Source organism: Drosophila bipectinata, chromosome 2R (assembly GCF_030179905.1).
Source record: "Drosophila bipectinata strain 14024-0381.07 chromosome 2R, DbipHiC1v2, whole genome shotgun sequence".
In the NCBI taxonomy this organism is placed as follows: Eukaryota; Metazoa; Arthropoda; class Insecta; order Diptera; family Drosophilidae; genus Drosophila; species Drosophila bipectinata.
This window is the reverse complement of record NC_091737.1, coordinates 23945245-23958263: the sequence shown is the minus strand read 5'-3', so window position 1 is coordinate 23958263 and position 13019 is coordinate 23945245. Positions and strand designations below refer to the sequence as shown.

The window sequence follows — 13019 nt, the reverse complement described above, 5'->3', positions numbered from 1 at the left end:
GCAATTCCATCAATTACAGCATTTAATCAACTCGTTAAGCCAGCTCGACCCCCGAACCCCCGAACCCCCATTCGCTCGCCACAGACTGTCGATGGCCGAAAGGATGGCAAGACACGGTGGGAAATGGGCTAATATTAAATATTAAATTAAATACTAAATTTACGATTATGAATGAGAAAAGCATTATAATTTAAATAAGAAGGAACTGGGCTTGGATAGTAGTAGAAGCATTATCGTCACGAAAGTTATTATTATTATTATTTTGAAAAGTGCCTTAAAATCTTGTTCATTCATTATTTTGTTTAATCTAATAAAACCTTAAATTTAATCATTTTTAGTAATTATTAAAAAAAATGATAGGAACATAAATTTAAAGTAAATGTATTAAATGATGTGTTTCTAGATGTAACTATTTTCGTCATCAAACTGATATTACTTTGAAAAATGCATTTTAAAAGGGTATATTTTTGTCTTTTCAATTTAATATTTAATCACTTAATTTATAAGTACTTAAATAAGATTTTATAATCGATTTGACTTGGATATCTTATTAAGAGGGTTCTTTCATCAGTTTCGTCACTAAAATGTTGTAAAAGTACTCCTGTTATCCTTAATAGTGGTTTCATGACGGTTTTACTTCCAGTTTCTTCTTCTAACTTAACTAAGAAACCAAAACAATTTTTGATGAAAAATGTCCACCATACTCCCCTAAAATTTTTCGCAGTGCAACTGGGCAACGGCAGAATGCACAGATGGATATTTTGGGGCGGTGGCCGGCCGAGGCAATCGGTGAGGTAATTACGAAAATGAAATCAATTCGAGGTAAGCTGCATAATGCAAGCGCCCGAGGGCGGAGGGATTGCAAAATTGAATGACCAAGTGCTGGGCCTGGGGGTGGTGGTGGTGGTGGTGCGTCTGTTGGGTTGTACGGGGGTGGTGGTTGGGTGGCTTCTGCTGTTGTTGGTTATGTTGGCTTGCGGTGGGCCGGCCCAAGGGCGTGGTCTGGCAATTGTTTCCTGACCACCCTCCTTTTTTTTGTTGGTCATATGTCCGGGCCTCATGTGGCAGGGCCGCATGGCAGCAGGAAAATACAGTGTTTGGCAAAATTTGATTGCATATTCGGTTCGATGTCAACTGTCCCGAGGGTGAAATGTTGGGGGCAGCGTAATTAGGTTGCAGTGACAGTTGCATCCGAAGGATTTTTTCAATGTGGTGGGGTAGAAAAATGTTTATTTTTCGAAAAATACACAATATTTTTGTAATTTTTGATGTTGAATTGCAGAATACACACTTGATTCGTGATTTAAAAAATGGGGTTTAAAAAGCAAAACATACAATAAAATAAAGTAAAAATAAAAGAGATGCAGAAAAATAATGAAAGAATCCTTTTCATTCCATCTTCTCTGGGGGCAACTGTGCGTATGCGCAATTTCCATGGGCCAGTGGAAACCAAAATGAAAATGAAAATGAATTAAATTATGAAAAATGGCACTGCTTTCGGTTGAAGTGCTTGAAAAATTTAATTAATTACTTGGTATTCTCTCCAAAGAAATTAATCAAAAATGGTTAGCCAAGAAAAGTATTTTATTAAAAAAGGCGGAAGCTAAAGGAAGTGCTTTTCCTAAAATCTCATTTCCTTTTAAAGAATGGAAAGAGGGTTTTACAAAAAAATCGTTTGTCGATTACAATGCTTGTACAAATAAAAATCAAATTTAAAGCTTTAAGAAACCTTTCTCCAAAATAAAAAAAAAAAAACAAATAAAAATCGGGCCAAAGACAACTGCCGGAAGTAAAAAGGGGCCCACAGACCAAGGGGTGGCAGGTATACTACCAGGACTACCAGGAGGATGGTTTCTGTGTGGGTGTTTCCGCTCTCACACACAACTAAATGTCGCAATTTTACGAGTCAATATAAAGGTGCCTGGGGAGTCATTTACAGGCGCACAGCGGTTGCCTTCGTTTGGTTTTCTTTGGCAATAAAACATCCTTACAAAGGACACGGGCCACGGGCTCGGCCCGAGCGGAAAAAAGCGGAAAAGTCTGCCGCAAGGAAAGTGGATGAAAACACGTGTAAGAACCGGGGCCAAACCAAGCCCGGATCCTCGGTCCTCGGGTAAAGTCAAATATGATGGCAATTTTTATGCTTTTTGTTGAAAATATTTCCACCAATGAGTCATAAAACAGAAGCCGAAACGGAACCTCTTTCTGGCCTCTGGAATGATTTACGACCAGGTCTTGAAGTTTATGACAAATTTACGAGAACATTGCAATTTGGCTGTTATTAATTCAGTACAGTGAAGACAGGTATATGATGGAAACTAAGGGGTTATAAGAATATCTATACCTAGACCTTCCCTGCTAATCAAAAGCCCTTCTCGCTTATTTTAAATATTTAATAATTTAATAACTTATTTGTTTATATGGCAAGCAGTGCATCATGTTGGTAAAAAATCACATTTTAATAAAATTATCCTCTGGATTTCCATGTGTAGGTGTGTTTCCATGACAAATGTGCCGAATTTTTGGTGGCTTTCACATTGCAGCCGTGACAGTCGCCATGGACTGTAATATCTCCATTTCGAATAGTTATTTTGGGTATGGAGTCTGGAAGCGGGACCACGTTTATCAAATAAATCAAAATTTTAGCAAGATGAACTCAATTTACTTACAAGTACTTCCGAGACCGAGGAGCGAGAGGAGCGCCAGCAAGGCACAAAATAATGAAAAGCACTTCATGACGGCTACACTTGAGACGAGACACTAACCGGGTCTGGTCCATTACTGCACTTTATATGGCCCCGGAGCGAGGTGAGTAATGCCAGAAGATCAGAAAATACCCTACAATATTGCAAATAAGATAGGATTTTCCCATTCGCCCAACGAATCAATTCAAAATCCCCTCATTTGATAACGTACCTAGAAAACCGCAGCTTTAAAGCTTATGATTGCCTGATTTGTTTTGTAATTTTATATTTTTCAATATTAATAAAAATTACGTAAATGGAACTTATATTAAATCTGTCTTTAAAATAATAGTCTTTTTTAAATATATATTTTTTTAAAGAATATTTTAATGCTTTGTTTCAATAATTCGTTTATAAACAAACATTTAAGAACAGGTTCCATGCACTTTGTTTATTTATTTTCTTATTTATTTGTTTCGCGTGCCAAGTTGATTAGCATTTAAACCAGAATCAGAAATCTGCATGTTTTTGATTAAAAATAACAAATAAGTCTATCTAAGGGGGACTGTAACGGTTTTTAAGCAGTATTTCTAGATGATTGTGGATTATTAGTCACTATTTTAAAGTGCAGTGAACTCCAAGTTGTTATTCAAAGAAAGATTGATATGAGTTTAGACTTTAGAAGATTTGCGAAAATATAGGAACATTTAGAAAAAATATATCTATTTTTTGAAATACTAAAATTTTGTCATTAAAGGAAATACTACTTTTTAATTAAGAAAAGCCTCATAGGGGTATTAAAAAAAACTTCATCTGAAAGACTTTTCAAAATTTGGTGAAGCAAAGAAAACCCTTCATAATGCTTAACCAATTAATAACTTCATTAATACAAAATTTATATTTAAAAAATATATTTAAAAAATATTAATATTTAAAGATGAATTTTATTATTTTTAAAAATTTATTTACATTCTCTCCCAGTCACTCTTAGCAACCCCAGTCTTAGTCTCCGCCCCCGCTAATGCTGCAACCGACGCAGTCCTGGTTGTGGAGGTAAGTGCCACCTGGAACACGGCCGCTGTAGCCATCGGGGTACCGGGTTCCAGAGGGGCCACCAATAGAAGGTCCTCCGGCGATGACCCGAGGTCCCTCGCGAGACACCTGAGGACCCAGGGCACCGGGATACGCCTCCGGGGAGCCAATGAAGACATTACCCTGCCCGGGCCTGCCAGTCCTGTAGGCCTTGCCCCCGATCACGACATTTTCCGCCACCGGAGGGCTGCAATCGCGGCAGGCGCCGCCAATAATCACATTTCCGGCTGAAAGAGTAACGAAATAATGAGTGAAACGTGCTCCAAAGAAGGATTATGGCTTTTCTGTGGTTACCTGTCACCAGGGAGGCCAGGCAGGCCAGGACAACGGCAGTGGCAAATATGAAACACTTCATTCTCGATCTGGATGCGAAGAGAGTCTACTCGCGGGAAGACCATAGCCCAAAGCTTATAAGCGTTTTCGATTGCGTTGTTTATGGAAACCAGATTGCTGGAGTGGGATGGGGATTTGCCCCAGAAACCAGTTCAATTGGAAGATAATTCTATAGAAATTATTTTCCCCACAAGCTTGACACAAGTTTATTCGGATTGTGTTACAAAGTTTTGATGTGCGATGATTACATTATAATTATAATTATAGTATTTATCCTCGAATATTGCATACCACGCAGTCGCTGTTCCTCACCAGGGTTCCAGGATAGCCGCGGGAATCGTAGGTGGTCACCTGTCCATTGCCTGACCAGCCACCGCCTCCACGGCCCAAATCAATGTACTGGCCCCCCTGGCGCCTGTGCCGCCTTGCAATGGTCTGGGCTCCTCCAGAGGTCTGAGCCAGATCCCAGACACCATCTTCCTCGGAGGAGGATGGCGCTTTCCGACCGGAGGCCTTGGGTTTCTTTGTAGTTTGGGGGCTGCGACCCCTGCTAGCTGTGGGTGTCTTGCGGGTGGTGGTGGTGGGACGATCATGGGTGCAATCGATGCATTTTCCATTGATGTTCACCTTGCCAGCTGTTGAATAGATCAGAGTTAGATGTGTTTTTTGGGGAATAAGTACTTCACTGACCTTGCACAAAGGCCACAAAGGCCAAAAACAAGAAAGCCAATAGCGTCAGGCTCTTCATAATGCGGTTCTACGCCTGACTTGATCACTAGCTGGTTCCCCAGTGGCTGTTTGTTTATATACCCGTTCCGACGATTACCAATCAGTAATCTAAATAAATATATATTTAAATATATGCACCTAATATAGGTAATCTTGGATTAAGCTGGACTTACTTTTGGCTTTGTAATCTATATAATTTTTACATTATTTTCAGACAAAGGTAATGTTTTGACCTTCATACTTACAGAGATAAGAAATAAATAGTTTTTATTTAAAAAAAATGGTATTTAAAAATAAATAAAAAGTATATTCCTGATAGACTATAGTATTTCCTTGGAAAATATAGAATCTCTAAAAAATCTTGTATTTCGTAATACGACTAACTTATTTCTAATGCTTTTATATATTGTAGGTTATTGATGTTTTTTATTAAACACGTGTTGGGTTTCTTTTTAAATTTTTACTGAGAGTAAACAGTCAGTCTTCAAATCGAATTTGCATCATATCTATGCTCTTTTAATAACTTTTATCTTTTATTTAATACAAGTCTTACATTACTGACAGAACAGAGCAGTAAACCCTAGACTGGAATTTCCAGATTGCAATACGCAAAATATACTATTAAATTGTTTATAGCGAAGAGCGCTTAACATTCTGTGTTTTCCCAAACGCGTCTTATTTGTCGGGGGTTATCAGAATCAGTAGCTCGTAGCTCGCAGCCACTGCACCTGAGCATTATACGATCCCAGTCTGGGCTATATAAGATCGGGTTCCGCTACCAGAGAGCATCAGTTGAAGCCAATCAATTGCCAAGAGCATTTAGCACTTTTGCAAACTCAAACCGGAATCAATCCCAATCCAATCACCATGAAATTCTTCTCAGTTGTCACCGTCTTCGTGCTCGGCCTCTTGGCTCTGGCCAATGGTGAGTTTAAACAACTATATTTTTTTTTAATACATATTTTATTAAATAAATTTTTCTAATATTTTCTAAATAGCTGTTCCCCTGTCCCCTGATCCCGGCAATGTCATCATCAACGGCGACTGCAAATACTGCAATGTCCACGGTGGAAAGTAGACGGATCGGGACTGTCCATGATGGCCATAGCTTACCTCAACCCGAAGTAACAATATTTAAGCTTAAAACATTGTAAAAAAATTAAAATCGTAGAACTTAGACAAAACACAACAAAATGCCAACAATACAAAAATAAAATATAACAAAAACACTTAAATACTTTGCATTTTTACCTTTTATTTCTACACATTTACAGGGAACAGGATTTTTAAAAAAACATTTTTGATGCAGATTGGCGGAGAATCGATCCACAAATCGATAAAGGTATTCCGATTAAGGATCGGATAAAAGTTGGCAGAGATATGGCATTCGGCCTGGGTCATATTGTGCCACCCATGCATTTTCCAACTTTTGCAGGGGGACCCCTAGAAAATTTGACAAAAAATTGAAAAAATAATTTGTTTCTAGATTTTGATGCAGATCGATGGAGAATCGATCCACAAATCGATAAAGGTACTCCCCTCAAGGATCGGATAAGAATTGCCAGAGATATGGCCATCGGCGTGGCTCTCATTGTGCCTCCCATCCATTTTCCAACTTTTGCAGGGGGACCCCTAGAAAATTTGACAAAAAATTGAAAAAATAATTTGTTTCTAGATTTTGATGCAGATTGATGGAGAATCGATCCACAAATCGATAAAGGTACTCCCCTCAAGGATCGGATAAGAATTGCCAGAGATATGGCCATCGGCGTGGCTCTCATTGTGCCTCCCATGCATTTTCCAACTTTTGCAGGGGGACCCCTAGAAAATTTTACAAAAAATTGAAAAAATAATTTGTTTCTAGATTTTAATGCAGATTGATGGGGAATCGATGCACAAATCGATAAAGGTACTCCGCTTAAGGATCGGATAAGAATTGCCAGAGATATCGCCATCGGCGTGGCTCTCATTGTGCCTCCCATCCATTTTCCAACTTTTGCAGGGGGACCCCTAGAAAATTTGACAAAAAATTGAAAAAATAATTTGTTTCTAGATTTTGATGCAGATTGATGGAGAATCGATCCACAAATCGATAAAGGTACTCCCCTCAAGGATCGGATAAGAATTGCCAGAGATATGGCCATCGGCGTGGCTCTCATTGTGCCTCCCATGCATTTTCCAACTTTTGCAGGGGGACCCCTAGAAAATTTGACAAAAAATTGAAAAAATAATTTGTTTCTAGATTTTGATGCAGATCGATGGAAAATCGATCCACAAATCGATAAAGGTACTCCGCTCAAGGATCGGATAAGAATTGCCAGAGATATGGCCATCGGCGTGGCTCTCATTGTGCCTCCCATCCATTTTCCAACTTTTGCAGGGGGACCTGCAAAAAAAATTTGACAAAAAATTGAAAAAATAATTTGTTTCTAGATTTTGATGCAGATTGATGGGGAATCGATGCACAAATCGATAAAGGTACTCCTGGCTCTCATTGTGCCTCCCATCCATTTTCCAACTTTTGCAGGGGGACCCCTAGAAAATTTGACAAAAAATTGAAAAAATAATTTGTTTCTAGATTTTGATGCAGATCGATGGAAAATCGATCCACAAATCGATAAAGGTACTCCTCTCAAGGATCGGATAAGAATTGCCAGAGATATGGCCATCGGCGTGGCTCTCATTGTGCCTCTCATGCATTTTCCAACTTTTGCAGGGGGACCCCTAGAAAATTTGACAAAAAATTGAAAAAATAATTTGTTTCTAGATTTTGATGCAGATCGATGGAAAATCGATCCACAAATCGATAAAGGTACTCCGCTCAAGGATCGGATAAGAATTGCCAGAGATATGGCCATCGGCGTGGCTCTCATTGTGCCTCCCATCCATTTTCCAACTTTTGCAGGGGGACCCCTAGAAAATTTGACAAAAAATTGAAAAAATAATTTGTTTCTAGATTTTGATGCAGATCGATGGGGAATCGATCCACGAATCGATAAAGGTACTCCCCTCAAGGATCGGATAAGAATTGGAAGAGATATAGCCTTCGGGCTGGGCCATATTGTGCGTCCCATGCATTTTCCAACTTTTGCAGGGGGACCCCTAGAAAATTTGACAAAAAATTAAAAAAATAATTTGTTTCTAGATTTTGATGCAGATCGATGGAGAATCGATCCACGAATCGATAAAGGTACTTCGCTCAAGGATCGGATAAGAATTGCCAGATATATGGCTTTCGCAGAGGATTATTTTTTCAACAATCGTTGGTTTGTTGACTTGAGTTTTCTAAAGTGCAAGTTTACCTTTATTTCGCACCAGTCTTGCTAATTAATTCGTTCTTAATTTACATGTTTATTTTGCGTAATGGATTCCTCAGAATCGAGTGTGCAGTGGGTCTGGTATTAGAGAAGTCTAGAGCCGGAGGAACGGGTATTAATACTTGGAAATTAAACGGTGGGGCGCCAGGCCAAATGAAATCAGGTTTCGAGACTTAAAATCGCACGTGAATAGAATCTGTCTCTGGACGGACCGAGTGATTTTCCCCACTCGCCCCGGGCTATCAGCTTGCACTTGTTTACGCTCAATTTCATTGAGAACGACGTAGCACTGCAGCCGGGGAATTTCTGGTTTTTTGGAAGGAGGAGGTGCCAGTCGAGTGGGGGGAGTACCTGGCGGCAGCCCACTGAACCGGGCGATTCCCACCCAGTGCAGTATCTGTCTTGGCGGTGCGACTTTTCCCGGCAGCAACATCTTGATAACAACACCAGCAGCATCACCCTAGACCTGAGCTATATAAGCCTCGGATTTCTACATTTCCAGCATCAGTTGTCAGAGCTAACTCCCCGAGTACCATACCTCGAAAAACAAAACCAAAACTCACAATGAAATTCCTGTCGCTCGCCTTTGTCTTCGGTCTGCTGGCCCTGGCTGGTGGTAAGTAAACGAAGCTTGTTTTCTTATTTAACACATAACTTAATATTATTTACTTTGCTTAGTGTCCTCCGCCACTCCCCTGAATCCTGGCAATGTCATCATCAACGGAGACTGCCGTGTTTGCAACGTGAGGGCCTAAGGCTGCCGATGGAAGATGGAAGAATACGCTGAAATATTGGCCAAAGTTTTCGATTTACACCGCCATATAAATTATGTTACAAATAAGTCATAAATAAAAAAGACAAATTTAATAAAAAAATTTTAAATTTAAAAAATATTTATTATTTTTTAAGGTGGTAGAGGGTGATATTATTTTACAAATTTACAGGAAATCAATTATTGAGGCTATATATAATATTTGCTAGTATATGATTTCACTGAGAAAACAGCATATATAGACTTTTGTTTGTCTTCCACTGACTATATATACTTTTTTATAGGTTTTTTAGCTAGTTAGTTTTGTTTTTATTAATTATTTATAGTATTTTCAACGAAAATGCAATAAAAAAGTTGATCTCTGACGTTTAAGAAAGATGTACGTTGGATCGTGTTATTAGGAAACCTTTTGGGGTTTTTGTAATACAATATATATCCTCTACTATTTGTTTTTATATATTTATATTCTTTATTTAATTTCTAACTAGATTTTCATTTTAATTTTTATTTATTTATGCTTTTTTGCGTTGAGTTCGTTTCTTCTCAAATTTTCTTTGGTTTCTTTCCCAAAAACATTTTCAAACCTTTGTTCTCCAAAACGAGACCCTACTATACAATGTATAGTATACATACATACATACATATAATCTATATAAAAATATATATTATATTTTTGAAATATATATGTACTGATACCATATAAAAGCCCAGTGCCACATCATTTTCAGTTCAGAATCATTTGAAATCAAGACTCAGCAATGAAACCTCTTCAGTTTGTTCCAGCTCTGTTGGTTTTGTTTTGCCTTTTGGCAGTGGCTCACGGTAATTATTAATACACTTCAAGAAAATATGAATTAATATTTGTTTACATCTTCTTATAGCCACTCCTGGCAAGGTGTATATTAATGGAAAATGCATCGATTGTAATAAACCGGACAACGACGAAAATATTGTTATCCCCATGGAACATGGTGGCTCTGCTTCCTACACTTTGACTTCTGGTGCCATGGTCTTTGGAATATTTTACTATATTTTAAGCTCAGTTTATAATTAAAAATAATATTAAATAAATGAATTTTTCGAATCAAAACTTTCTACTTTCTCTTTTTTTATTTAATTATTATTTCAGAATAGAAACTATAGAAATAAACAAAAATTCGGTACAAGAAAACTAAATATGTATTAGAAAGCGGATCTTTTGATTGTGCTCCTAAATAGAGACAATTAGTTTATTATAAATAGCGATTAATTGATGTGCCTATCTCTATGATTTGTTTATAATATAGACCCTATAGAGCCATACGTAAATTGTCTTATCTCTGGGGAATTTATATTCCCCTGCCCCTGTTGGATTAAGGGGCAATTCCAGGTTGAAATTGACCTTGAACTACATTTGTATTTAAATGATTGTTAAGTTCATGATTAGGGAAATTTCTTTATTATCTCAAGATTATTAGTTGCACTTTTTCCGGGAAAATTCCTGCGGTTTCCTTGCACTTTTATCAGGGCTATATAAGAAAGTGCTGGCCATATTTTTTCAACGAGTGCTCTGTGACTTGAAGTGTCGAAATGAAGTGGTTTTCAATTATTTGCATTCTGGGCTCCCTTATGGCTGTTGCCAGTGGTGAGTATAAATTATATAGATTAAATCCTTTAAAAACTGATCCTCATATTACACTTTTTATTTAAAAAAAACTAGCTTCTCCCTTAGCTCCTGGAAATGTTGTAATAAATGGAGACTGCCGCAATTGCAATGTCCATGGAGGATAAAATGCGTTACTTCTCCTTCTGAAACATTTATTTACAAGAAATGTTGCTAAACCTATAATAAATTTTGAGCAAATAAATATTTTTGTTTAACTATTTTTTCCATAATGTACTGTAATATTATTCAAAAGGGAAGTTCCCTCAAAAACACTTGAAAAGCGTCCGAAAAAACACCACACCCTAAACCCAAAGCTAAAAAAAATCACACTCCATTTAATTAGGTAACAAAATTCAAAACAGTTTTTTATTTCACATTTTCGGGATTTACACATTTAATTAGTTTATTATTTAGTTTGTTTTTCGGCTTCTGCTGATGTTTATTGAAGGTATTTGTATAATTAATCGCCTCGAACATTGCAAACCCTGCAATCGCCGTTGATGATCACATTGCCGGGATTCAGAGGAGTTGCTAGACACAAGAAAAATAGTTGACTTTGATGCACAATCCTTGGAATTTATTTAATTTTTTAATATTTACCACTGGCCAGAGCCAAGAGACCCAGCAGGAAGGTGATCGAGAGCAGCTTCATATTGATTTGAGTTTAGTTAGCGACTAATATGACAGCCAGTGCGAACAGGTCGTTTATATAGCCGGCGAATTGCGCACCGATTCGATTAGTTAATGCCATTTCGATTTCGAATATAAAGGAATGCGTCATAACTTGATCTTGGCTTTTTGCTGGTTTTTTAGATCACTTCCAGAGATGTTATTTCTAATGCAAATCAGGAACAAAAGAATCATTTAATGGCCAGCAGACAGAGTTTTAAAACCTTAATAATTGGGTTTTTGAAGGCTTATATTGGAATAGATTCATAAACATATAGAACTTTTCAGTTTTTAAAGGAGTTTTTCGAGTCTTGAAAGAATAAAACATCCATTTAAAGATTATTAGAAGCTATCTGCAGATTCTATCTCGTAGCCACAAATATTTTAATATTACCATCGTAAGGATAAGGTTATGATCATATGCTAGGGTTATCTAAGAAAGGACTCTTTAAAGTTAAAACTGGAAACCCTTCGGTTCCAAATGCATCCAATAATTAAAAATTTTAATAAGTGAAAGGAATGTTTTTTATTATTAATTATTTAAAAAAACAAATGAATAGTAACTTCGTACAACTTAAATATTTATTTAAGTATTATTTGTACAAGTTTTGTTTAGAGGGAAACTTTTACAACATTGATGGAACATTTTCTAAAGCCGGAATTTAAGTTCGGCTGTGTGAGTGCGCGTGTGTGAGTGTTTTTTCGGCAGGTGTGTCTATGTGGCCGCAAAAGGTAAATGAACGTGTTTGTGGTCGAATTAACTTTGCCACGCAAAAGTTGCTGTCTGGATGTCTGGATGTCTGTTTGTTTTTGTTTATAAGTAAGGGTATTTCGCTAGGCACTGCGAGAAAGAGAAAGTTTTTTAAAATTAAATTAACTTTAAACCAGTCCCTTCTTTCTTAAATCTGCCTTGTAGATCCAAGACTTCATAAGATGGAAGGGATAATAATAAAAAATCACAAAAAATCATAAGTATTCAAGTAGCATCCAACAAGTCCCTGGTATCCTGTAGACGAGCCTATTAATTCCTTAATTTTATAAAATCACATTTCCCTATAAAGATGTCTAAACTTTTTGCAGTGTACGAAATGGCGCACATGTTGGGCAATTAAGCCAATGAAGCATTAAAAACACCATCCGAGCTCCCATGCAAAATGGGATTTTGGGTGCTCAGGGGGGCCTGCGATGAGAGAGAGAGAGCTTCAGGCGATTGTCGGCGCTTTTTTGGCGGAGGGAGGAGGCGGGCAGGATGGGCTGAGAAGAGAAAGGGTTTAACTCAGTCATCCAGCTTCCACTCTCGCTGGATTAGCAAGCTGGTGTGCGTGTGCTTGTGCTGGTGTGTGAGTGCTAAATGCTGTTGTTGTTGGTACACCTCCTTCCCCATTGCTTGTTGTTGTTGTTTTTTTTCCACACATTTGTCAACGTAGAGAAGCATTACGGTTAAATGAACTCTACACAGATGAGTGCTTGTACGGACGTACTAACGGATAAATTCGAGCACGAATAGACGGGCAGTCGACACGTGTGCGTTAACAATTTAATTACGCAGCGGTGCGGTTCGGTATTTGCCGCGACAGCTGCCACATGTCTCTTCAAAAAGTTAATCATCCAGTCAAGAGGGCATTGAGGGATTCAGGAGTATACAACAGGCCGCCAAGGAGGCCTTTGTGGCACGATTAAAGCCTAAACACTCGGCCAGTAACTGTTTCAATTGACACAGGTGGGGGTGGAGCTCAAGAGTGGAGGAGTATCAGGTCAAAGGTCGAGTCTTTATTATG

General features: G+C 37.9%; 6 protein-coding genes and 1 long non-coding RNA gene across 7 annotated transcripts; 4 read left to right on the top strand and 3 right to left on the bottom strand.

Annotated features, from left to right (window-relative positions):
• Window positions 1–3608: 3608 nt before the first annotated feature.
• BomBc1 (Bomanin Bicipital 1) lies at window positions 3609–4241 on the bottom strand. Its single transcript, XM_017231526.3, has 2 exons — window positions 4071–4241; window positions 3609–4003 (listed from the first exon to the last, which is right to left on the bottom strand). Exons 1-2 carry the CDS (start codon window positions 4129–4131, stop codon window positions 3687–3689), a joined length of 378 nt encoding a protein of 125 aa, XP_017087015.2. The 5' UTR covers window positions 4132–4241; the 3' UTR covers window positions 3609–3686.
• A 46-nt stretch (window positions 4242–4287) lies between these two features.
• BomBc2 (Bomanin Bicipital 2) lies at window positions 4288–4946 on the bottom strand. The gene is made up of 2 exons (XM_017231525.3): window positions 4800–4946; window positions 4288–4744 (listed from the first exon to the last, which is right to left on the bottom strand). The coding sequence occupies exons 1-2, from the start codon at window positions 4855–4857 to the stop codon at window positions 4380–4382; spliced, it is 423 nt and encodes a 140-aa protein (XP_017087014.2). The 5' UTR covers window positions 4858–4946; the 3' UTR covers window positions 4288–4379.
• Window positions 4947–5606: 660 nt separating this feature from the next.
• Window positions 5607–6065, top strand: BomS2 (Bomanin Short 2). The gene is made up of 2 exons (XM_017231527.3): window positions 5607–5763; window positions 5837–6065. Exons 1-2 carry the CDS (start codon window positions 5706–5708, stop codon window positions 5914–5916), a joined length of 138 nt encoding a protein of 45 aa, XP_017087016.1. The 5' UTR covers window positions 5607–5705; the 3' UTR covers window positions 5917–6065.
• A 2437-nt stretch (window positions 6066–8502) lies between these two features.
• Window positions 8503–9046, top strand: LOC122321206 (uncharacterized). The gene is made up of 2 exons (XR_011442353.1): window positions 8503–8771; window positions 8834–9046. It is a non-coding gene; the product is annotated as an uncharacterized lncRNA (long non-coding RNA).
• A 564-nt stretch (window positions 9047–9610) lies between these two features.
• On the top strand, window positions 9611–10004 carry BomT2 (Bomanin Tailed 2). The gene is made up of 2 exons (XM_017231840.3): window positions 9611–9749; window positions 9809–10004. Exons 1-2 carry the CDS (start codon window positions 9686–9688, stop codon window positions 9979–9981), a joined length of 237 nt encoding a protein of 78 aa, XP_017087329.2. The 5' UTR covers window positions 9611–9685; the 3' UTR covers window positions 9982–10004.
• Window positions 10005–10476: 472 nt separating this feature from the next.
• LOC138926049 (bomanin Short 5-like) lies at window positions 10477–10790 on the top strand. The gene is made up of 2 exons (XM_070278420.1): window positions 10477–10551; window positions 10627–10790. The coding sequence occupies exons 1-2, from the start codon at window positions 10497–10499 to the stop codon at window positions 10695–10697; spliced, it is 126 nt and encodes a 41-aa protein (XP_070134521.1). The 5' UTR covers window positions 10477–10496; the 3' UTR covers window positions 10698–10790.
• A 116-nt stretch (window positions 10791–10906) lies between these two features.
• LOC108118903 (bomanin Short 6) lies at window positions 10907–11300 on the bottom strand. The gene is made up of 2 exons (XM_017231843.3): window positions 11173–11300; window positions 10907–11103 (listed from the first exon to the last, which is right to left on the bottom strand). Exons 1-2 carry the CDS (start codon window positions 11222–11224, stop codon window positions 11033–11035), a joined length of 123 nt encoding a protein of 40 aa, XP_017087332.2. The 5' UTR covers window positions 11225–11300; the 3' UTR covers window positions 10907–11032.
• Window positions 11301–13019: the final 1719 nt, after the last annotated feature.